At 32.5% G+C, this 25,594-nt stretch overlaps 3 protein-coding genes and 2 long non-coding RNA genes across 5 annotated transcripts; 1 reads left to right on the top strand and 4 right to left on the bottom strand.

Moving 5' to 3' along the window:
* Positions 1 to 2,634: 2,634 nt before the first annotated feature.
* On the bottom strand, positions 2,635 to 3,475 carry LOC107961425 (RING-H2 finger protein ATL78). Its single transcript, XM_016897561.2, has one exon. The coding sequence runs from the start codon at positions 3,444 to 3,446 to the stop codon at positions 2,886 to 2,888; it is 561 nt and encodes a 186-aa protein (XP_016753050.1). The 5' UTR covers positions 3,447 to 3,475; the 3' UTR covers positions 2,635 to 2,885.
* Positions 3,476 to 8,934: 5,459 nt separating this feature from the next.
* Positions 8,935 to 9,794, bottom strand: LOC107959566 (uncharacterized). Its single transcript, XR_001700833.2, has 2 exons — positions 9,552 to 9,794; positions 8,935 to 9,285 (listed from the first exon to the last, which is right to left on the bottom strand). It is a non-coding gene; the product is annotated as an uncharacterized lncRNA (long non-coding RNA).
* Positions 9,292 to 10,196, top strand: LOC121229653 (uncharacterized). Its single transcript, XR_005927567.1, has 2 exons — positions 9,292 to 9,466; positions 9,560 to 10,196. It is a non-coding gene; the product is annotated as an uncharacterized lncRNA (long non-coding RNA).
* A 4,980-nt stretch (positions 10,197 to 15,176) lies between these two features.
* LOC107961426 (RING-H2 finger protein ATL78) lies at positions 15,177 to 16,363 on the bottom strand. Its single transcript, XM_016897562.2, has one exon. The coding sequence runs from the start codon at positions 16,249 to 16,251 to the stop codon at positions 15,646 to 15,648; it is 606 nt and encodes a 201-aa protein (XP_016753051.1). The 5' UTR covers positions 16,252 to 16,363; the 3' UTR covers positions 15,177 to 15,645.
* Positions 16,364 to 20,428: 4,065 nt separating this feature from the next.
* LOC107961427 (RING-H2 finger protein ATL78) lies at positions 20,429 to 21,153 on the bottom strand. Its single transcript, XM_016897564.1, has one exon. It carries the CDS (start codon positions 21,130 to 21,132, stop codon positions 20,479 to 20,481), a length of 654 nt encoding a protein of 217 aa, XP_016753053.1. The 5' UTR covers positions 21,133 to 21,153; the 3' UTR covers positions 20,429 to 20,478.
* Between the last annotated feature and the right edge of the window lie 4,441 nt (positions 21,154 to 25,594).

Below are 25,594 nucleotides of genomic sequence, written 5' to 3'. Positions count from 1 at the left end.
AACTTAGTTGATAGATTATTAAGGTTGGTAGTTAAATATAAATATTTTGTTAAGTGATTTTTGATAATTTTAATGTTTAGGGGCCTATTTAAGAAAATAGAAAAAGTTCAATGAAAATAGGGTGAATTGATGAAAGATATGAGTTGCATTGAGCCCCTAGGAAAATCGGCTAGTAGAGTTTCTCTTTAAAAGTGATTAAATTACACGTTTTGACTAAATTGTATAAAAGGTAAAATGTCGGGGTAATTTTGTAAAATGATAATGGAAGGACTTAATTGTATTAAATAACTTATCTAAGTGTTAGAATTGTATTAATTGAATGAAATATTATTATCTAGATCAAGAAACGCAATAGTTGGAATTAAATTGAGGAAAAACTAATTTATTAGATTATTCATCGGCTTTGTTTTTGCAACCGTTTTAGTCGAGGTAAGTTCATATTTCAATTAAAGTAGTTCATTTAAATTATAGAAGTGAATTAATATCTAAATGTACATATTTATGAATTAGTGATTGGATTACTTTATTTGAGTAAAGGAAAAGACCATGATTAAAATATATCATGACAATAAATTCAAAAAGGAAAGACCATGGTTGAAATATACTATGGCATCATTTCGGGATTGTGTAAGACCTTGGTTGAAAGTGTAACAGCCCATTTTTAGTGAAATCGGAGCAATAGTTTTGGGACCACAAATTCAAAGTTAGAAAATTTATTTTATTATTATTATATTACCAACAGCATGACAGAAGTGCCTTATAAAAATTTCGTTAAGAAATTTTATTATTTACATGCCTAATTTGATAAAAAGGACTAAATAACGTAAAGTGTAAAAGTTGAGTTCTAATAACTAAAGGTATTAAATAGCTATAGAACTTTACTATATTACAATTTTACCCATACGCTTCCAGACACCACTGATTCAATTCTATATATTTTTGGTGTGCTATTTTAAACTATAAACGATAACACGTTTATAGGGGTCAAATATCTCTAGAAATTTATCATATTAATAAAATCCTATTTAGATAAATATTAAATTAAATTTAATATCTCATATTAAAATTGAATTAATAAAATACTATCTAGATAAATATTAAATCAAATTAAATATTAAATTCATTAAAACAATATGATATTTGGAATACCCACTAGGAGCCTAGTTTTTTCACTGCTCTGTTGTCGAAGAACCACTGTCGCCGACCACTCGTCGATAGTCGGATCGCTTCCGTCACAACCACCATGCCTGGTGGTGCTGTTGTCGATGCTACTTCCCCTGACACCTCGAACCGTTGTCATTTTGCATAAATGGGTCTGGCCGGTTCGGCTGCTATAGGTTTAGTCTTGGCCAGTGATTGCCTGACCAATCCGGTTCAGCTATTGGTTGGACCGTCGACCCAATTTCATACACATGGCCCAATTTAACCAGTTTTGGGTTCGGTCTCGGGTTTTGGATTTCATGTTCAATTTTTGATATCAGGTCTAATTTTTTTTTAAATTTTTTCAAATCGAATCGAGTTTTACTTACTCTTAACTTAGTTGGTGACATTATTTTCTTTGGTTTTGTTAGTTTTCCTTTATTGTTTTTTATGTTTGTGTTTGTTTATGCGTGCCAGTTAGTTTCTATTGTAAATGATTTGAGGATTTATTTAATGAAAACGTTGATTTATAAAAAAAATAATTTATTGATGGGCCATATAAGATAAATAGTATCTTGTTAGTGAAACTAGACGTATAAAATCATCAGGAAGATAAAAATAAATATCAGTTGACATATAAATGTGAAAAATTAGTGTTTAAAATATTTAATCGATGCAATTTTCAAGTTTGAGAGTTCAATTAAGTAAAATTTTCATGAGAATCGTATAATTCTGCATTGAAATATTTTTATGTAAATTTATACACAACTGCCTAAATATATGCTTGAAAGTTTGAATTCTAAATTTAGCAAATTCTCTCATTCCCAAATACAATTTTTTTTAACAAGGAAAAGGAAAAAAGTAGAAATTCTTTCCATATCCATAAGAAAAAGAGATTAGTTAGCAAAAGTTGGAGACGTCTCTTATAAAAGGAAAAGAGGTTTCTTAACTGATCTCATACATACAATGTTCTCTGAATCGAATCAAGATCGTTGAAACATGAATCACACCATATTAGAAATTGTTCCCAAATTTCCCTGTTGTTTTTTTCCTTCTTTTGTGGATAATCTGAAAGTGAAAGGCAACCAGGAAAAGCGATATTACTAAACTCTTAAAGGGTACTGTGTCCCCATAAAAAAATGCCAAAAAAGAGGCAATGAGATTAAGGTTTTGAGGGCAACTAACCCCTTCCAGTATTTTCTCTGCACTAATTACTTGCCAGCCCAATTAAGTAGAAAAAAGGTTGCCTGGGTTTGACTTCTCCCCACCTCATTGCTTTCTTTAATGCCCTCTTTTTTCTTTTAAGATCCTTACTTGGCAATTCTAACCAGAGTTAACATTAATTATTTAGCTTTAGTTGCTTTTGTTAGATATTGTTTCTTAACAGTATAAAGTGCTTCTAAACTACTGATTTTTCCCTTCTTTTTATATAAAAATAATGGTTCCTCTTTGCCACTGCCACATTGGATTTCCCTTGTGCAAGAGACAAAAATCATCATACTACCAGTTGAACTTGAGTATTTATTTTGATCCAATCACTGGATTTTACTCGATTAACTTTTTAATAAAAAAAATTGCAGTGCATGTTTTACTTCACTCTTCGACAAGCCGCACGCCTGCAGTACATTAATCTTGAAGAAACTAGTTGACAGTTTCAATGGTAAACCGATAAGTGATAACTACTTATGCTTTTCAACCTCTTAAGATGGTATTATTAATAACCACTTCACCAAAATGCACAATTTCTAGTTCACTTCTATGTTCATGGTTTCCTGCATCGACACAGGCACTTCCTGGCTACAATTATTGGTCTTTTGGTCCTTTTCAACCAGGCAGTGCCGGCATGTAGGGCATGAAGAATGTGAACTAAGCCATGTATCTATACATAGAATATGAAATCCATGATTGCACCTTGGCAAGATCCGCAGAATCTCCCCAGCAGCAAACTCGGACAAGCATATGGCACAAGTGGTGTCTAGGCTCAACTCAATTGCATATTTTACTATAGGGAAGGCATTTAAGGCTTTCTGCTTAACTCCTACATTGGCTGACTTGGTTGAACGGTTCTCACCAGATTCGGCAGCAACAGAACTTGGGCCTCTAAATGAACACTTGGCCATACAAAGCAACCCACAAGAGGAAACGATGGCGCAAATGAGGACTAAGAGAACAGTAGATCCATTTGCATGGAAGTAGTTAATGATGGAAAACTTGTGTTCTTGAGCTGGGTGGTAAAGAAGTTTTCTTGGATGGAAGCTATCAAGCAACTCTAGGGGGAAATGGGTGGATGTTGTTGAGCTTGTCATATTTAATTTGCTAGTGTTTTTAGTTGAGATGGTTGAAGGAGTAGGTTCAATTGAAGGATTATATATATACATGAAAAGAAGTTAATTAAAAAAGGGGTTAGAGCCATTATATTTTAGGATTAAGGGGAACCAAGTCTATCTTACAATATTTCTTGTGGATAATTAGTTCATTCACTCATTTAGGACTTTCAACCCCCACTATGTCTTCTGTGGTTCAATAGATAAGTCCATTTTAATATTGCTCAAAGGTCAATTCAACTTTCCAGCAGCCAAAAAAGGTAGCACGTTGCAGTTTCCACCTTTCCATGGAACATCTAGTCACTAGCCGGTATTAAGGATCCAGGAGCCATGAAAAATATCTTGGGGAACCAAGGAGGAGATGTACACGCTGCCATGAAAAATATCTTGTGGGATCAAGGAGATAGACTCACAGCCATGTAAAATATCTTGTGCACCCAGTGCAGTTTTCAAACTAATAGAAAGGAACTTGTCAGCTGCGAATGGCATTTTTAAGTCTGAAGGAATACTGAAGGCATTTGTCTCAAATGGTTGCCAAAGAGTACTCAAATGGACACCCTTTAGTCCTATCGTGAAGGCTAATACAGTAAGCATCATATTTATTCTTGTTGTCATACAACGTTGAGAGGTACAACAGGGTGGACGTCAAAATATCTTCACACATTTATATACAATTTTGCAAACTACAAAAAGCTTCTAATGGGCTCAAACAAGCACCTCATATTAGGGGTTAGATTGATTGATCCGTACACTGTTACAAACCAGTTGAATTAATTTTTTCTATTTTATAATAACTTATTCAATTGAATTAGACAACTTAATTAGATTAATCGAATCGAGAGTTGATGCTCTGATCAGTTCAAGCAGACAAACAATGGCTCATGTTTGTTCTTTGCTATGCATGTGGTTTAGGGGAATGTTGAATTTTCTCTTTTTAAGGCTACTTCTTGATATTGGAGATGACTCGCAAGTATCTATTGGATGCTTAAAATAGGATTGCTAGATGAAAATCCTGTACTTCTTACACCAACGGCTAGCTTTCTACCATTGTCATCATTGTTAGGTGTTCCCATTGAGGATATGCTATAGGCATTAGCATAGTTGGAGCCTTGCGGTACATGTGCCCAACTAGACTTGATATTGGCTCTAGTGTGAACAAAGCAAGTCAATTCATGCTACAACCTCTTGACGGCCGTTGGTGTGTCGGTAAGAGAATCCTTAGTGATGGATGCTCATCATGACGATATTTGAACGGCCGATCAGCATCAGTGAGGAACGTTTTGAGGCAAATTTCACTTTCAATGTCACTACATTGCTGTTTGGATGGGATTGGCCAATGCAATGAGATTCTTCAAATCTCAGTGAAGGATCGTCGAGTTAACTGGAGCTTAAACCTTCGGTCTAGCACAGTGAGACTGAATTTTTTTTTTTATTTGACGAAAATTCCCATACTTTTATTTCTTATGTTACTATATTTTCCTCTATGAAAATAATATTTCGCATCGTTATAAAAATTGAATTAATTATAAATAAATAAATTTAAAATATTTATCATTTAATATAATAAATAATTTAAAACGATTATATAATTAATTAAAATATTTATAAAAATATCATAATACATATTCATATTTTATGAAATAAAATTAAAAATTCCCATATTTTTAATAATTTCATAAAAATAAAATAATTTAAAAGAATTCTATATATATCATTTTTAATATAATGTAAGGTCTTTAATAGTTATTTTTTACAACTGTATTTTAATTTAAACACATACTCCATGGTTCATTTTAATCTCATCACTGCTAAAGTATCTAATCTCATTGTCACCATTGTTTTTAACCTTACCAAAATCAAACATGCTACGCATCCAAAGGAAGCCTTAATTTGTTTCTTTTAAGTGTTTTTATACGTTTTAGTTTCGTTTTAGTTGAACTTAGATATTTTATATTTTATATTTACATTTTGCATTTTTTTTCATTTTTAGTTTTTTTACATGTTTATTTTCAATAAGATTCGGGTGTTATTTGTAGATTAAATAAATTTGGCAATGAAAATTTGAATGTGTGAATTTATGGAATTTGTTGATGGGAGGCCGATTTCTTTAGGAGAAGTTTTGAAAGTATCATTCACTTGAAATTAACGGGTCTCACGACAAGTTAATGTTCTCCGTAAATCGAATCAAAATTTTGTTGCTTAATTCCTTCAAAAGCCCAACCTTAAGATAGAGTTCATAAAACGAGAGCATCTCATCAAATTGAGCTGTACGTCCCGTGCTTGGTAGGGTTAAGAAAATATGGTACCGCTTATCTGTATGGAAGCATATTAGAGGTTGTTGGATAACCTGAAAGTGAGAGGCAACAGACAAAAGGTCAGAAAAAAGAGACTGAAAAAATGTTAAGGGAAGAGTAAAAAGGCGAAAAAAGAGGCAATGAGAATAACGTTGTGAGGGCGACCAACCCTTCCATTCTTTTCTCTGCAATAATTAAAACCATGTGGAAAGCAAAAAGCACCACCAAATAGTTTAAAGAAAAACTAGACTCAATGTACGTATGCCACAAGTTTTGATTAAAAATTGAAATTAAACAAAAGGAGGATAAGAGTTTGGACATCTAATGGCCTGCACTTTACTCTTTTCAAGAATGATTCTATTTAATTTAATTCTTTATTCAACACAATTTGCTAGATTTTCGCCAATGTAAGCTAGAGTATAATTCGCGAGATTTGAATGTGAAAGTCAATTTTATTACTAAGATGACTTTTTCAAGCAATCAGGGTCTTCATTTAATCGAAGATATCTTATATGTTTCCACGACTCTTTAAGACTTTGACATTCTGATAATTTTTTTTCTTTTCTTAAGAACACATATAAGATTTGTCACTACAAATAGGATAATAATAACCTCATGATTAATTACTTCATTTATGAATTTCATAGTAATAGAAATACATATCTTACCGAAACAAAATTTTTAACTTGCTATCCTCTTGCCTAGCGGGTAAGGATTTACCTCTGGGAAAAAAGATGATTCCTCTAGATTGGATTAAAAGTATATAATCTTTCTTGTTTGTTTTATCACAAAAAAAAAAGTTCAAAGCCTTTTCACTCAAAAAATTGTCAACAAATCAAAATGTAACTAATATGGTTTAAACCCAGACCATATCTAAGGTGGTGAACACCTAGACTATCAGGTCATCACACAGAATTCAAAGCGTAACTAACAATAACACCTTATGATATAAATTATTAATATGGAAAATATATAATAAATTAAACATGATTATAAAAAAACAATAATGCACGGATTATAAAATATTTTTGGTTCTCGCAAATTTTAACCACAGTTAACATTATTAATTAATTCCTCCATTAATTATTTTTCTGCGTTTGCTAGATATTGTTTCTTAGCAGTGTAAAGTGCTTCTAAACTACTCATTTTCAACGATGGGTACGGCTTCATTGCTTTTCATATTTAATCAATTTAAAAAAAAATAAAGTTTCGCTTTGGCACGGCCACATTGCATTTCCCTTGCGCAAAAGTGACCATACGATCTGTTGAATATTTTGATCCAATCACTGGACTTTATCGTTTAATCAACACTTTGTTGGTTGCAATTTCGGCAATCGAAAATTGCAGTGCCTGTTTTAGTTCATTGTTCCACTAGCTGCAATACATGCATCTTGATGAAATTAGTTGAGAGTTTCAATTGTAAATTGATAATTGGTCATGATTTTCAACCTCTAGGTTGTTGTTGTTATTATTATTAATCACTGCACCAAAATACACGATTTCTACTTCACTTGTATGTTGATGGTTTCCTGCAGCGGCAGGGACTCTGCCTGGCTGCAATTATTAGTCTTTTGGTCCGTTTCAGCCAGGCAGTGCCGGCATGAAGAATGTGAAATAAGCCAAGTATCTATACATGGAGTATGAAATCCATGGTTGCACTTTGGAAAAATCCGAAGATGCTCCCCAGCAGTGAACTTGGACAAGCATATAGCGTACAAGCGGTGTCAAGGCTCGGCAGTTTCAACTCGGTTGCGTATTTTACAATAGGGAAGGCATTTAAGGTATTTTCCTCGACTCCTGACTTGGCTGAAGGGATCACACCAGAATCAGCAGCAACAGAACTTGAGCCTCTAATTCCACACTCGGAAACACAAAACAACCCAAGACAGGAAACGATGGTGCAAGTGAGGCGTAAGAGAAGGATGGGTGCATTTGCATGCAAGTAGTTGATGATGGAAAAATTGTCTTTGTCGTTTCTTGTGTTCTAATAAAAAGTGAGTTTTACACTCAAAAAATTCTTCCTAACTTTTATTGACAAATGTCTCTTTGTTTGTTGATAACTTGAAAAGTGAGACACAAGAAGGAAAAGGTGAGAAAAGAAAAAGCGATGTTAATAAAATGTTAAAGGTAGAGTGTCCATAGAAAAAGAGGCAAATGAGATTGAAGGTTTTGAGGGCGACCAAACCCTTCCATTCTTTTCTCTGCAATTATGTGGAAAGCATAAAGCATCTTTCAATATTTAAGGAAAACAGACTAAAAGTTTACCACATATTTTGGGTAAAAACCGAAACTATGAAGAAACTCAAAATTTTAAACTCTCACAAATCAGTTTAATTTAATCCCATAATTATATATACGAACCACGCATGGTACGTTATTTTGATTGAAACAAAGAAAGCTTTTAATTGGTTTGAAAGGAAAAAAATATATATTTCCCTTGAAGCTGACTAATTTGAGAAGGATAATGGCATGACATTTGTTGATTGAAATATATGACATCACGTCACCTTTCACTAAACTCATGCAGTAAAATGGTATTCCACAAGTTAAATACGAGTTTCGTTTTGACATGAATAATTGGGTAAAATTTTATATATTAATAATTTTATATATACAAGTTTCATTTTTATATTAATAAATCGGTCAGATGTTCATCTACTCTAAAAATAGTTTAGGTTCGAATTATCATTGTATAAAAAATATTTATTATTTAAAAATTGTCATTTATTGTTTAAAAGAGTTAATTTTGTAAACAGGGGCGAAGCCAAAAAACTGTTTTTAGGAAGAGTCGAAATTAAATTATACTTTTACAATAGTAACACCATCTGAATAGCCTATATTTTTTAATTTTTAAAATATTAAATTAAATTTTTATCATTTTTAGGGGAGCAAAGTATAATTTTATCTTTATTAATTTAAAATTTTAAAAATTTTAAAGAGTCTAAATGAAAAAAAATTTATTTTAGGGCCTAGCCCCTAGATACGCCCCTGTTTGTAAAGCTTTTAAGGTTTTGCAAATGAAATATTTTGTTTGAAGTTAAATTTTAAATGCAAAAAATAATAATTTCCTTGTCAGTTTTTAAATAATAGATGTTAAGTTTGTTAAAATTTAATTTCAATATGATTCTTTATGCTAGTACACAAACTAAATTCATACTTATTTACTAATAAATGAATTCATATAAATTGATTTTTATAATAGAGAGTTGATACGTGCTTGCACTTTTTTGCTGCTAGCTGTAAGCAGCTCAATTTGCCCGGGTCCATCATAAACAACAAAAAAAATAAAAAAGCCACAAAATAAAACAGTCCGAAATAGCCCATTTACAACCTTTACCAGCCCAAATACAAAGAACCCAAGATAAACCCAATCTGACCCAAATCTACAGGCTCAATCCTAAAATGAGCCCAAATGCCTAGGTTGCGGTTTCAGAAACTGAAACCCTAGGACCAGCGCCCCTGTACGTCGTACACCCCATGCGTTGCCTCCGTATCGCCTCCGTACGCTTCCACGTCAGCGTTAGAACCTGCGAGAAGGAAGGAAATAGCAATAACCAAATCCAATAAATAGTATAGCTGGAAAATAAAATAATTTTAATTTCTTTGCTATTTCATTAGATTTGGCTATAAAAGCCAAATGAAAATACTGTAAATACGCATACAAATCAATACGAGAGCTTGAATATAAAAAAATAGTTTCCATCAGAGGTATATTTTCATATTTTTTTCAAATCCATACGCATCCAAAAATATTATGCATGTATATCTATAAAAAAATATTATTGATGTTTACCTTTTTAGGTGATCGAAGGAGGGGAAACTGAATCATTTTCTCGATTCTCCTCAACGGTCGTAAGGTTTCTGCGTGTTTTGGCTTCGGATCTAGGTCGGGGAGGAGAAAATGGCCAAAGGAGACCATCGTTTGGGTCCCGACCATCGCGCATGGCGGCGTACGGCCGTGGCCCGATAATTGGAGTTCAGTCGGAACTCGGAGGGCTGGAGAGAACTTGAGTTTTTTTTTTTAAAACAGGCATCAAATGTTTTTTTGGTTGAAAATTGGTTTTTATAGGCAATGGATATGACGTCGTTTAGGGCTAATGGAAATAGGCTCAAGACGGTGTCGTTTTGAGGCCTCAACCAGCGCACGCGACCCGACCTGAGGAGGATCCGCGCGTTTTTGATAAAAGGGACAATTTTCTCCTTAGGTCCTTCCGCATTATCATCGCTATTCAATCGCGTCCTACTTATATTTTTCTTTTTTTTTAATTGGACCCAAAAATTTAATTTTTATTTCAATCTGGTCCTCGAGCCATTTAAATGCGTATATTGGAACACCGCGTTTTGGGATTTGGGACATTTTCGGTTTTAATCCTTGATCATTTGTGTGCATTTTATTCCGGTCCCCGATTCTGCTTTAATAAATTGTTTTATTTATAAATTATCTTGTCAATTTTGTTTTATTTCAATTAAGTATTAGTTTATGTTTTTATATTCTTTAGAATTTATTTATTATTCATTTTTTTAAAACATATTATTTTAACTTATTGTCTTGAATTAATTTATTGATTTTACATTGTTATAATTCATTAATTTATACTTTCATTTATATATTTCTTATTGTTTTATTTTACAATTTATTTATCTTAGAATTTTCCTTTATATATATTCCTATGTTTCACAAATTATATGATGTTTAATTTAATACTATTATATATACATATACATAATTTATATTCTAAGCATATATTATTGATTTCATATTATTTTCTTTTAAGTCTATTTATGTATATATATACAGTTTCTTAAATCTATTTATGTATATAATTGGTTCATTTTAAGAGCCCCATTTTAAATTGTATATTTCATTTCTTTTAAACATTTTTATATATTAGTTGTAACAGGCCCAATTTGTTCGGCCCGTTATAAACCAAAATTAAAAAATAATAAAACCAAATAAAAGTCCAATATTAACAGTCCAAATATTACAACCCCAACAGCCCAAACAACAAAAAACACTAACGTTCCGATAGGCCTAAGATCTAAACAAACTTCAGCCAAAAGAGGGAAGCAGAAACCCTAGGCGTCGTTTGCCCCCGTGTGCCTCGAGCGCACCGCCCGCGCCTGGTCTCGAGGCCTGACCCCCTCTGCTCGGCCTTGCACCAACCCCGTTGACCTCTTAGCAACCTGCGAAACAGAACAGAAGCAAAGCAGAGACAGAAACAGAAGCAACGTGACAAGCAAACAAATAATACAATAGAGAACAATAGCAAACAGTGACGGAAAACAGTGTAATCAGCTATAAAGCCACCAAAAACCGAATGTAAAAGGGGGGATTTTTGAAATAAAAAAAAATCAGATTGAAAGCAAAAAACTCTCAAGATAGAAAATAAGAATCCTTTTAGTATTTTCTTTTTATGCTGCACATCTATTCACAACATAGCAAGTATATATTGATACATATTTTAAAATAAAGAAATCGCTCACCTCGTGCCTGCGGTCGGAGTTTGGGCAGCCAAACCTTCGAGTTTCGTCAGAAATATCACCGTCCCGGATAGGGAGGCGAAGGGCCTTAGTTTTTGTTCTTTTCTCTTCCATTTTTTGTTTTTTATTTTTTGGAGGGATTTGGGGTATTTTTCCTTTAAATCAGGTTTAAGGAGGCTGAAATCGGCTAAAAAAGGGACTTTAGGAACGTCGGCCACCGTAAAAGGTGGCAGATAGGCGACGGCGGCGCAAAGGCTAGTGTTTAAAACCCTAGTAGAGAAAAAAGAAAAAAGGGGTTTCGAAAGTTTATTTTATTTTAAAAAAAAAAAGAGGCTGAAATGATTTTTTTAAAATTTTTTTTTGGTTTAAATAGCCGTATAAAACGACAGAGTTTTGCACCGCCCTCACACCTCAAAATGGCACCGTTTGGGGGGGAAACTTGCGACCCGACTCGATTAATGGGGGGACCTGCGTGTTTTAAATCCCAAATGGGACATTTTCTGTTTTGATCCTCCTGTTTTTCTTACACTTTTCAATCAGGTCTTGGAATGTTTTTGTATATTTTAAATCAACCCCTATAATTTTATTTGTGTGTCATTTAGGCCCTCAGGTAAAACGCTGCGCATAGTGGCCTGAGACATTTGCTCCTTTGCTCCCTGGCATTTTCAACATGTTGTGAATTGGTCCCTTATTCCATTTTTGTTATTTCGAATGCTTACCTGAAGTTTTATTTAGGTTCCAATTTAATCTTTTTATATCCTTGCATTTATTTTATTTTAATTTTGGACCCTAAACTTCATTTTAACTGCAATCAAGTCCTTATTCTTTTAAATTTGGACTCTTTTTATTTATTTTATCCCTTTTGTTTATTTAGTTATTTATTTTAAAAATGATTTTATTTAATGTACTGTTTAATATTTTATTTATTTATTTAATTGATTTCTTTTTAAACCAAATTTGTATTAGCTTTTATTTATTTATTTACTCACTCTTTTTTAAATTAGCTTATTTATTTTATTTTTGCCCTAGTTATTGTCATTTTACTTCCCTTTTTATTTATCTATTTACTACTTTTCATGTACTTTCAAAATTTAGATATATTACATGTACTTTCAAATTTAGATTTATTATTATTGTTGTTATTATTATTGATATCATTATTATTTGCATTATTATAAATATTATCGTTCATGCATATTAACTTTATGATTTATTAATATTAAGGCTATATATGTTATATTTTATGCATACTATGCTGTTGTTATTTCAAATGTATGTTGCACTATCCTTATGAGTCACGTATGACCCTTTTCATGTTTTAAACGATTTCTTTTTTAAGTATAATCAAATAATCTACTCGTATATCATTTTTAAATATTTCACCATATATCATTTTTAAATATTTCACCAACTTTCACCAAAATTCATAATAAAGGGATTCTTAAATAAAGACAATATTCTGTGTTTTGTAAATTCGAGAGATTGTGGCCTAGCGTACTGAGTTTCGATTTTTCTCGTTTGATTCAAAAGACCGAATAACCTTTTCAAATTAAAACGCATGAGTTTTGAAAAAGACAGGCTCATTCTCGAGGTTTTAAACTGTCGTATCCTAACGTGCTGGATGTGACATTGTATTACTTCGGGACAAGAAGGACTTTAGCATCCGCTTTGATTTATTCAAGCATTTTTGTAAAATTAACATTAATAAAAAAGGAGGATCATATTTTTAAATTCTTATAGATTTTCAACTTTTGACGTTAAGACACTAATTAATCGATTAGGTACCGATTTTGGGCGTGTCGAGAGCGCTAATCCTTCCTCATACGTAACTGACTCCCGAACCCGTTTTTCTGAATTTCATAGACCAAAAGCATTGTTTTAATAAATAAAATCGTTTATTAAAAATAACAACTTTTTAAGGTGACCCGATCACACCTCATTAAAAAGGATTGGTGGCGACTCATCATTTTCCTTTTCGTTTTCAAAATCAAAGTCGACTCCTTTTTCAAAAAAATGGTTTCGACATTAGTACATTATTCGTATTAAGTTTTTCATTTTATGTATATTATCTATATTAAACTAATGTTTTTACTTAAAATTATTTTATCTTTTACTTATCTTAAATTTTCTTCTTACATAATACTCATTTCAAACTTCGTTTATATATTATTTTGCATATTATTTATTTCTATTTTTCGATCTATTTCAAATTTTTATACATGTTGCTTATTTTAATTTTTTTATACAATTAATTTATTTTTAAATCATTTTTATATTTTGGTGATTTCAAACTTCCCATTTTTCACATTATTTATTTTAACTTTATTCACCTTCATTTGAAAGTTTGTTATGTTTTATTTATTTTAATTTGAGTTACTTCTCATTAATTATATTCTTTAGTTTTCATTAATGTTTGATTATAAATGTTTGTTTTCCAAGATAGGATTATTATTGTTGAGTATTTCAAATTGTATGGCCATATTATTATCCTTGTCATCCATTTGTACAATGTTGTATTCATAAATTATTTTATGCATGTAAATTATGCTTTTAGGTCTTGCTATTGCATCATGATTTCGCCCGATATCGATTGTCTTTTATCCCAAACAAACCAAGCAAATACATTTTTTTCACCGCTTTCATAATCACTCTCATTTAAAAACCTCTCAAAACAAAAGAAAATTTCGTGTTTGAAAATTCGAGAAATCGTGCCCTAACGTGCTGGGTTTCGATTTTCCTTTTGACCAAATAACTAAATATCCTTTTGAAATTTCATCCATGTTTTCTTGAATTAAAAAAATAATGTAATATTGTGCGTTTGGAAATTCGAGAAATAATGCCCTAACGTACTGAGTTTCGATTTTCTGTTGACCAAATAGCCAAATATCCTTTTAAAATTTCAATTCATGAATTTTAGAAATTATAAGATGACCTTGGTATCGAGGTTTAAAATATTGTGTCCTAACGCGCTGGATATAATATTTTATTCCTTCGGGACAAAGGAATCTTGGCATCCAATTCAAGTATAATCAAACATTTTCAAATGGCATTGCATTTTAAATCTTTTTAAAATTTTGACATTAGGACATTAGTTAATCAATTAGGTACCAATTTTGGGCGTTGCGAGGGTGCTAATCCTTCCTCGTACGTAATCGACTCCCGAACCCGTTTTCTTGAATTTCATAGACCAAAATCAATATTTTAATAAAATATTTTATTAAGTGATCCGATCACACCTAAACAAAAAGAATTAGTGGCGACTCCATATTTCATTTTAAAGTCAATCCCGTTTTTTCAAAATTAAAAAATGGTTTCGACACTAGTCATCACAATTCAATTTCATTTAGCTTTTGATATTTTCAATACGAAGGATCAACAATGAAAAGAATGAGAATAAGGGATGAGATTGATTCACTCATGTAAGCAAGAGAGCCATCAAAGAAAGAGGAGGAGGAGGAGGTTGAAGAAGGTAGAAGAATGAAGATGATGGAATTGATCCCCTTTGTGCTCATGGGTTTATCTAGTGGATTACTCCTTGTCTCGTAATGTCACGTGGTGGGCCATATTGGTAGATCAAAGGTTAGGGATCAAGGGTCACTAGCCAAATGAGCATCATTGGTGTGAGTATTTTGACATTATGGTACGTCTTGCATGATCTTACCTGTGTTCTAGGTTGTCTTGTAATTCTGACATCATAATTACATAACTAATGAGTTGGCTTGCTTGTTGTATGGACCATTAGTGGAGGAATTTTCATGAGTGGCTGTGAAGGAAAGTTTCTAGAAGTCCAGAAAAACAGTCCTATTAGGTGTAACAGACACTAAGATGCAATTCTAACCAGAGTTAACACTAATTCCTAATTTATTTATTTTGCTTTAGTTTCTTTTTCCGGACATCATTTCAGGGGCATAGTTAGAAGGGAAGATAGTGGCCTTAGCCTCCTTAGCTAAGAGGTATAATATTCCTTTTAGTTATAAGGTAATCAATTTAAAATTTTTTGAACAAAATTTTTAACTTTGGCCAGCTAAATTCTAAAATTTTATTTTGACCCCAAACGGCTGCATCATTTCTCATTGCTTTTCATATTTAATCACATCTCTTTGCCATTCCCACATTGCATTTCCCTTGTGCAAGAATGATCATACGATCTGTTGAATATTTTGATCCAATCACAGGATTTTTGTTCCATTAACTTTTAAGAATTTTCAGTTCAACCGACACTTTGTTGCTTGCAATTTCGTTAATGGAAAATTGTGTTCCATAATTAGTTCTATGTTCCAGTAGTTGCAAGCTTTGCATAGCAGCCACATATGAAATTAGTCATGATTTTCAACTTCTAAGACGGCATTTCTATTAATCATTACACCAAAACCGGCTTAGTTTCCCCCCTGTATTTATGTACAATTTCAGTTCTCTTCTACGTTAACGTTGATGATGCTTTCTTGCACCGGCAGAGGCTGTTCCAAGGAACCTATCGGGCTGCACTTATCGGTCTTTTGATCTATTTCTATCAGGCAGTGCCTGCATGTAGGGCATGAAGAATGTGAACTAAGCCAAGTGTCGATACATTGAGAATGAAATCCATGGTTGCACTTTGGCAAAATCCGCAGACGCTCCTCAGCAGCAAACTCCGACAAGCATATGGCACAAGCGGTGTCTAGGCTGGTTAGTTTCAACTCGGTCGCGTATTTTATGGTAGGGAAGGAATTTAAGGCTTTCTTCTCAACTCCTTTATTAGCTAACTTGGCTGAAGGGTTCACACCAGATTCAGAAGCAACAGAACTTGAGCCTCTAATTGCACACTTGACCATACAAAACAACCCCAAAGAGGAAATGATGGTGCAAATGAGGACTAAGAGAATAACGGCTGCATTTGAATGGACGTTGTCATTGATGGGGGAATTGATTTGTTGAGCTGGGGAAATTGCAGGGGATTCTATTGGGTGAAGAGAGAGAAATTTTCTTGGATACAAGTCTTGGGAGAAAAGGGTTGATGTTATTGAAGTTGTCATATTTAATTTGCTGCTAGTGTTTTTAGTTCAGAGGGCTGTAAGGAGTTGGTTCCATTGAAAGATTATATATACATGAAAAATAATTAATTAGAAGGGGGCTCAGAGACTTATATTTTAAGATTATTAACATTTTTTCCGCCCACGCTTCGCGTCGGGTTTAGTATATGTTTACTAAAAATTTTGAAAGTTAAAATATGTTTTTTCATATATTTAGAATTGTTTTTTTATTTTTATCAATTCATTTATTTTTTGAATTTAAAACTTTAAATCTAGTTGTTACGAAAGTTAAAAATTTTCTATTAAATTCATTAGTATAATATTTTAAAATTAAGAAAAAAATTACTTAGTGGTCGTGTGAAATAAAAATATTAATTATTTAGATTAATGAATGAGATTATAAAAATTATTTCAAAAATTAATATATATAGATTAAATATCAAAATTTAACATATTATAGAGGTTAAACTAGAATTTTACTAAAATCTTAGAATGTAAGGAAAAAAAAAGTAAAGAAAACCCAGGAGAAAAAGGAGGAATGTGTAGATTTAGAGCATTCAAAACTAATTAATAATATTATAAAAGTATAAGAAACAAATTATATATTAAAAATTAAAAGATAGAAATTAAATATCAAATTTAGACGTAATAAATTAATGAAAATGAAATTTAAATTTTTTTCTACAATGTAATAAAAAAACACCACTACACCTAAATCATCCTTTTTAAATAGGGGTGAGCAAAACTCGATTTGATTCAAAAAATCAAATTTTTTTTTGAATTTTGAGTTAATCGAATTGATTTATTCGGAATTCAAGTTTCAAGTTCGAATCGAGTTAAATTTTACCATTCGAATAACTCTAATAATTTGAATAACAGATTGGTGTAAATACCCTATTGGTTTCTGTCAAATTTGAAAAATGAAGAAATTGATCTCTCTCTCAACAAACAATATAAAAAATTCAAAATAATTATTTAAATCCAAAATATTTATAAAAATTTCAAAAATAATTCTATATAAAAAAGTTTAAAAATTAAAAATTTTCTAGAATAACAATTTTAGGGACTTAAATAAGTTAATAATGATTCAAGTTTATCATACTATGATTCAAGTTTATCATACTAAAGTATTTTTTTATTTTTTTTGAAAACAATTTTAAATATATATGGTTTCAAATTTATTGCTCTAAGATGAAATTAGTTATACTGTAACAAGACTTTAATTTGACATGTTTAATTTTTTAATTTCACTCGATTTGATTCGACTCTACTCAAATCGAAAAAAAATTTAAATCGAGTTAGAATGATAAAATATGACTCATCAACTCGATTACCTCGAAATCTTTTTACCGGATTCGATCAAACAGTCACCCTAGTATTGAATCAAAATAAAAGAAATAAAAAAGTGTGTGAACAAGGAGACACGCGGCAGATAAAAGAATGTAAATTATAAAGGTATATGGATAGATATAGATATTAAAGGAATAAAGTGTATCTCGAAATATTTCTTTAGGGTAATTTACTCCAAGATTTTATTTAGGACTTTCAACAAGTTGGATCCCCACTAGGTCTTTTGTAGTTCAATAGATAATTCCATTTTTTAATATTGCTGAAAGGCCAATTCAACTTTCCAGCAGCCAAAAAAGGTACGACGTGCTAGTTTCCACCCACTGCTTCTCTCCATGGAACATCTAGTCACTAGCCGGTGCCTATTTTACCCGGATTTGCCAAGTATTACAGGCACAACCGCTGAGGAATTCTGAAATCTTGTGAAGAAGGGATGTTTAAAAACTTGATGAAATCAAAGCACCAAGCACCGCCCTTATAAAACTATATATTTTGAGCCTTAAAGGATAATATGATAGGGACAGTACTAGTGGAGTTGGTTTCTAAGCAGCAAAGTTGCTGCATAAACAAAGTACAATTTGCAGTCCTTTTTTCTTTTCGGCTAAGGCCAAACTTTATATATATATATATATAGATATAAACTGGGTTACTTTACTGCTATTACATAGTTATTGGATCAGCTTCTTGCATGCTGTTATGCAGGCTAGGTTTACAACAATAAATTAACATTACTTTTACATTCGACGATTAATTCATCTTAGCTGTCAAACTAGTACAAGTTACTTGCACTTAAATAAGATACCAGTTTCCAAAACCCCATGTTGTTTACTTTGTTTATTTTGGTATCAGATCAGATCAGATCAGATCATCATCTTTCAGCCATACAAGTAGTAGGATAATCTGATTAACAAGTCAGGTTTTACTAGTGCGGCTAAGATTCGAGCTGGATGATATATGAGATCTTTGGAAAATACTCATGCTATTTTTAATTGTCAAATTGGTATTGCATGAAAAGCAATATAAGGGTTATAAAACAGGTTGATCTAATCTAATCTATCAAGGGTTGTTACTATATAACATGTAAAGTATTTTTGACACAGGAAAAAAAGTGAAAAGAAAAGTGGGGGAGTCCTCTTTGTTCACTTTTGTATTATGTTTGAATTTTCATATACAGGTGATAGGTCAAGGATAGGCTAATTTCAAAGTTAGGCACTTGTTTTTGTTTCATACCAGATACACCACTAAATGAATCCATATCCTCTGACGCACGAAAGTTGGGAAAGGAATGACTGGAAATGTGTGTGTAATACTACACATTTATAAGTGACTTGGAACTGCTACTTGAAAATTGAAATGATGCTATTTCTACCCAAATTTGCAGTAGAATTTCCAACACTAATGGTCTTGTCTTCTATATGAAAAAACACCATACTATGATTGTTAGCTTTTTGTTGTGTTTGAACTGCAATTTTTTCAAAGAAGGATACAAGGATACAACACCCAAATACACATCAATCTAAATAAAATCATCATGTTAGCATACACACTTCCAAAGCCTCACGTCATACATGCCTAACTCTTGTAGCTGAGTGTAGTTTATGCACTGTTTAGGTTTTTCACCAAAACAAGTTGACTTTTCAAGACGAAATTTCCAACTTAGTATAGAAGTTAGGTTTTTCTTGCCGTCAATTAGGTTACCTATTATACAATTATTTTTCGGGGTATTAAGTTTACATGATTTATTTAAAAATTTATAATTCAATTTAAATTTTCTTACATATAAAATTATTATCTTTAGCCTTCAAAATTTATAATTTTATTTCGAATTTAATCTGAAATAGATGTAAACCAACCAATAAATTAGCTTAGAAACTAGTAAACTAGCTTTTGGAGTTATATATATATCACATAAATAAACAATAATTTATCATATGGTACATTAATTCCAACAATTGAGCATGAGGGTGTGGAAGATGGCACCTTGAAACACTTTCCAATACTTCAAGGAAAATGGAGGAAACTTAAAAGAGAATGAAGTAAAATAGTGGTTAGGTGGAGAAGGTAATTAGAATAGAGAAAATACCAAAGATTATACTTGACTTTTGTGGGGCTGACCTGGAACTTGGGGCCCAAGGAAGCATGGGATTGGGTTTTTCCTCGTCTTTTAGATGACAACTTAGGTAGAATAATGTGCACTCTTCGCAGCATGGTGCAATTGTTGGAAGTTAAAAACTATAACTCGTGGCTTGATTTACTGCCGGGCCAACTATTAATTGTCAATGTATTGTGCCCTTTGATCGATATAGTTCTTAGTTTTTAAATTATTATTATTATGAACTCGTATAACAGTTTAAAAAAAATTAATTAGTCCATCATGGCAAGTTATTGTTCACCGTACATACTCCAGTAATAACAGTGGACTTGATTCAAAGAAATCTTCTGTTTTTAAAAATAATTTCCCCTTCCTATATGCTAAATAATTCTTGACAAAAGTGTCGTCAAATTAATATGATGGATCCAGGCATGCAACTTATCTTCATGAATTCATATTTACATTTTGAGATAACTTTATTATATACAGCCAATGTTTTTAGCATCTTATCTCTGTTTGGGTGCCCTGGTTTTACTGTTGGAATTAGCATTTTGGTGAAGTACAAATGGGGTCTCCATGATACGGTTAATGTTTTCTCTTTTTGCTTGGCTTTTGGTGCCATTCTTTTCAGGCATTTCTAACAACAGTTTTGCAGTGATAATTAGTTTACATATTCAATCATTTTACTTGAATTTTATAATTTTTAAGAATATTCGAATACAAGTTGACAGTATGGTTTTCCATTTCCAAAATGAGCTTCGCTCGTGGAATATAACACCTTCAGAATCAGATCAGCTAACACCCCTATAATCACGTGCCATACCTTCAGGTTCCAGAGGTTGAATATTCATAATGCTGTCCTGAGCTGGAACACATGATTCCAATGATCTACTACTTTGGTTACATCCCATGATCTTTTGGCATGTTTCAAGCAAACAATGCCTGCATTTGGGGCATGATGTGTGTGATTTAAGCCACTTATCAATACAACGAACATGAAATCCATGGTTGCATTTCGGTAGAAACCGCAGGCCCTCGCCAGGTGTAAACTCCGACAGGCATATCACGCATTCCCCGTCCAGCCCCGGCAGATTCATCTCCGCTGAGTAATTCACCACGGGGAAAGTCTTGAGTGCCTCTGGCTCGATTCCTTTATTAAGTATTGCAGCTGAAGTGTTGTTGATGGAGTCGGAAGCCGACCCGTTGGAGCACCTTAGCAGACATTTGATAATTAAGTTTAGCCCCAATGAGAAAATTATGCCACAAAAGATGACTGAAAGTACCATGCAAACATTTTGGTCTAAACTGGTATTCTGAGGGTAAGGAGGAGGAGCTGATGGTTGGTTCGATTGTTTGTAATAAAGCAGTAATTTTCTGGAATGAAAGTTTTCAAGAAAATTCTGCAATAGTTGGGATGAAGTAGAAGAAGTTGAAATTGAATACATGGTTTCCAGTAGGTTTGCTGAGTTTGGATGAAATTTGTTTGGAAGAGAAGTCAAATGGTGGAGATTATATATAGCGAAAGTTGGAAGGCTTAAAAGTAGTGATCAATAGGTCATTGCCTTTTTTTTTTTTTTTTTTACTCTTTTGGTAGCTAGATATGAGCATGAGAATCTAATGATCCTCTCTGCCTGTTTCCAATTTCAATTCACGACCCACTAACTAAAGAAAAAGACAATCCAAAATATTCCACTGGATTTCATGTTCAATCTTTTTGTTAGTACTGTCACCAACCTTAGGACAAATAGCCTAAGTGGAGGTACAAGGCATAGCACACTGTGAGTAGGTGTTATTCCCTACCCTGGACACAGGGACAAAAATCCTAACGATCTAACTGGCAATCAGCAGCAGCCAACACAAACCGGCCAAAACTCCAATTTCCTCCGTGTTACTTGTATAAAACATATCCTCCATAGTTTTCTTTAATGAAATGTGAAGACAAAAATATATAAAGTTTTCACCATATATAAAATTCAATTAGCCCAATTATGTTAAATTTTTAAAAATTTAGAGATGACATACAAATCTATAATCTTAGAGTTATCCATGATACAAATCAATAATCTTCCTTTTAGCCATCAACGGGTTTTTGTATTAATTCTTTAAATGAATGAGGACAAAAATGGTATGTGAGCTGCAAGCAGCTTTCAATTTTCAACTTGACATAAAGAGACCAGTGAAAATTTTGAGAAAAGATTGTATGAAACAGTGACGCCACGTTATCTGTATCCCTTTCCAATAGTTTTATGCCACATTAGTATTCTTATTTTGAATTTCAAGATTTTATCCTGAAAAAAATCAAATCCAAATTAAAATACTGAAATTTAGGATAAAATCTTGAAATTCAGAATAAGAATACTGATGTGGCATAAAACTATTAGAAAGGGATACAGATGACGTGGCGTTACTGTTTCATACAATCCTTTCCCGAAAAGAGAAAGGATTGTATGAAACAGTGACGCCACGTCATCTATATCCCTTTCCAATAGTTTTATGCCACATTAGTATTTTTATTTTGAATTTCAGGATTTTATCCTGAAAAAAATCAAATCCAAATTAAAATACTGAAATTCAGGATAAAAATATTGATGTGGCATAAAACTATTGGAAAGGGATACAGATAACGTGGCGTTACTGTTTCATACAATCCTTTCCCGAAAATTTTAAGGTGTGGCGTAATTTTAGCTTTTCCAACTCAACATAGTTTTTTCATCCAAATGGTTTTGTGCTGCAATTGCATTGATGATAAACAGGCATCCAAAGAAGCCCTAACGACTTATTCTAATATAACCCATGAAAAGAGGTCATAAACACAAGATTATAATATTATCATGGAATATTTTGTGTTGATTGATATGAAAATTATTGTATGAGATATGTTTGATTAATTAAATAGAATTGCCAATTCAAATCATAGTTTATCATGCACTAAATGAAGATTCAATTATAAAATACCAATTATGCAATTGATTTTTAAAATTATTAAATTCTATTTTTCTTTTTGAAAATGAGGAGATTATTGAAAGAACAATAGATTATATCTCTTATTTTCTAAAAGTCACGAAGTTTCCTATAAAGAATTATTGTAGAAATTGTTTATAGAAATCAATATTTTTGTTTTACATTCCTTAATGCTCAATGAACTGATTTCATCATTACAGGACTTACACAATCATTGAATTTTATTATATCCCGTAATTCTTTTGCACATCAACATATATAATTATGATGAGACGAATAAAACTGCCTTGAAACCTTCGATAAAACATACCATGATGTCCTTTGACTCATAGCTATCAAGGACATGAACTGTGTACCGTACCATGTTGTCTGTTTTCCATGAATCTGGAACTATGAATCTCCACTTCTGCAACAAGTAACTATTGGCACAGCCGCGCTTGAATCCTGGAATACTCTATATTGGAAGAAGATATGTTTAAAAACTTGATAAAACTAAAGCACCAAGCACATTAATGTTAAAAAACTATAGTTTTTGAGCCTCACAGGAGCATGATAGGGACAGTAGTGGAATAGGTTTCTAACCAGCAAATGGAGAAAGTACAATTATCAACTGTGTATTACATAGTTATTCGACCAGCTCTTGCATGCTATTGTGCAGGCCAGGTTTACAACAATAATTGATGACTAGTTCATCTTAGTTGTCAAACTAGTATAAGTTACTTGCAATTTTTTTATATACATACGGTGGGTTGTTATCAGAAATATTATACAGCCTGCAACTCAATGCTATCAGATCATATCAAATCTTTCACCTATGCAAGTAGTCTAATAATCTGATTTCTTTTAATAGAACTAAAATAAACCAGCTTTTACTAGTGGCTGCGATTAGAGCTGGATTATCTACAAGATCTTTTGAAAATACTCATGCTTTTTTTGTAAAAAAAATTGCCAAATTGGTACTTCATGGAAAGCAACAAATGGTTAAAAAAGGTTCGTTTGAATGTGTCATGGTACTAAGTTATTGCTTTAGAACCATCTATATAACCTGTAAAGTACTTAATACACTAGAAAAATATTATAGATTTTGGACCAAAGTTGTCAAAAGAACTGTGGGGACACTTCCTTTTTACTTCTGTTATGTTTATTTTCATATACAACTGATAGATCAAGGACAGGCTAATTTTAAAGGTAGCAGTTGTTTTTGTCTCATATTGTTGTAACATCTTAAAAATATTGAAATTAGGTTGCTTTTAGATGGGTGGTGAAACTAGTTATTGTAGTAGTGTGATTAAAATTAATGATGAAGTATATGTTAAGATTTGAATGTAACCATAGTAATGAAAATGACTATTAAAGAGATTAAATTAAAATATATAATAAGTTATCTTTCTTTGTGTGTGAAAAATTTAAGATTAAGATCTAAAAAAATTATTTTAAAAAAATAAAACCCTAAATTTTAATCGACTTAAACCTTAACCTCACCCCTAAATCTTATTCTAGCCATTTTCCCCTAAAATCAAAGTATTAAACTCTAGATTCTAAATCATAAACCTATTTTAACAAAAAGAACACCATCAACGTGCGTTATTTTTATTTGCTATTTTTATTTAATTAATCAATGCGACAAGAGTTAAAATATTGTTAAAGAGAATTGATTTAGTGTTAGAAAATACATAATATTAATTAAAAATTCTTTTAAAAATATGAAGTGACATATTTTTATTGAATATATAAAAATTAGTTTTTGAAATCATCAATAATAAGGATACTCTATGTTACCTTGTTCTATGCTCTAAGTACTTTTTGGATTGGGATGTGCTCCACCCTCAGACAGTTGATGAGCCCTCCTGCTCTTTGATGAGTATCCTGCACATGGTTAAAGCACTTGAGACCGTGTTTGGATGCCAAATAGGTAATGTCATGACTGCTAGGTTTGGGTCCGACTGATGGGGCTTTGAGGATCTTGATGGTAATTCGTTGAAGGCTTCTTTCAATGGCATTTGGGATGGTTTGGTGAGCGAGTTGTGGAGGACTAACTTTTGTGTGTGGGACAGAGATCAGGTGGAGGAACTTTATGGCAATAGGTTGTGTGATCATATTTGTGCATTACCGACTATTCAACATGGTCCACTGGATCCAATTGTTTAGTTTCACAACAAGTCCGAGTGCTATTCATCAAAATCTGGCTATTCTTGGCTTATTTTTAAGAAGATTGGTTATGGGCCGCACTGCTTATTCGGGAGGACTATCTGGAAACTCCATGTGCTTTCCAAATCCGTATTTTTGCATGGAGGGTTGGTCACAACTTACTCCCAACTAATGTTAAAATGGCCTCGATTTTCCATGACTTCGATCGCACTTGCCATCGATGCGAAATTGGGAATGAAAATAGGCCCGTACTGTTTTTTCTTTTGGTAGGCTTGACGGACGCTTACTTGATTCTCCCTTTGAGAGTGGTATTGATCGGCTTGAGGATGCCACCTGCTTATTGGATCTTAAGGCATTTGAGAATCTCATCACAATTTTATGGAATATTTAGAATGGCCATAATAATGCTCTGTTTTGGGGCAAGAAGGATGATGCTTAGGGGGTTTGGGAGTTGGCGAGGACTTTGGGGGATGATTTTAGGATCCATAATCTATCGCATGCCCCAATGAACCCCAGTCCCCTTAGGTCCCATAGGTAGATCAAGCCTCCAAATAATGCTATTAAGATTAATATTGATGCGGAGATTTTTGACTCGGTAGTTGGAATCGGGATTATTGCGAGGGACCATGATGGTTTTGTGTTAGAGGGTTGTGCAGTCTTTTTGGACCAAAAGATGGATATTGAATGGGCTGACGCAAAAGCCTTAAGGGAAGGGACTATGTGGGCTCGTAACAACATCACAAGGGCTTTGTTCGAGACCAATTATGCAAGTTTAGTTAATCAATTTAAATCTCGTCG

Source organism: Gossypium hirsutum, chromosome A05, assembly GCF_007990345.1.
Source record: "Gossypium hirsutum isolate 1008001.06 chromosome A05, Gossypium_hirsutum_v2.1, whole genome shotgun sequence".
NCBI lineage: Eukaryota > Viridiplantae > Streptophyta > Magnoliopsida > Malvales > Malvaceae > Gossypium > Gossypium hirsutum.
The sequence above is the reverse complement of the archived record's forward strand: the minus strand, read 5'-3'. Positions and strand labels throughout refer to the sequence as shown.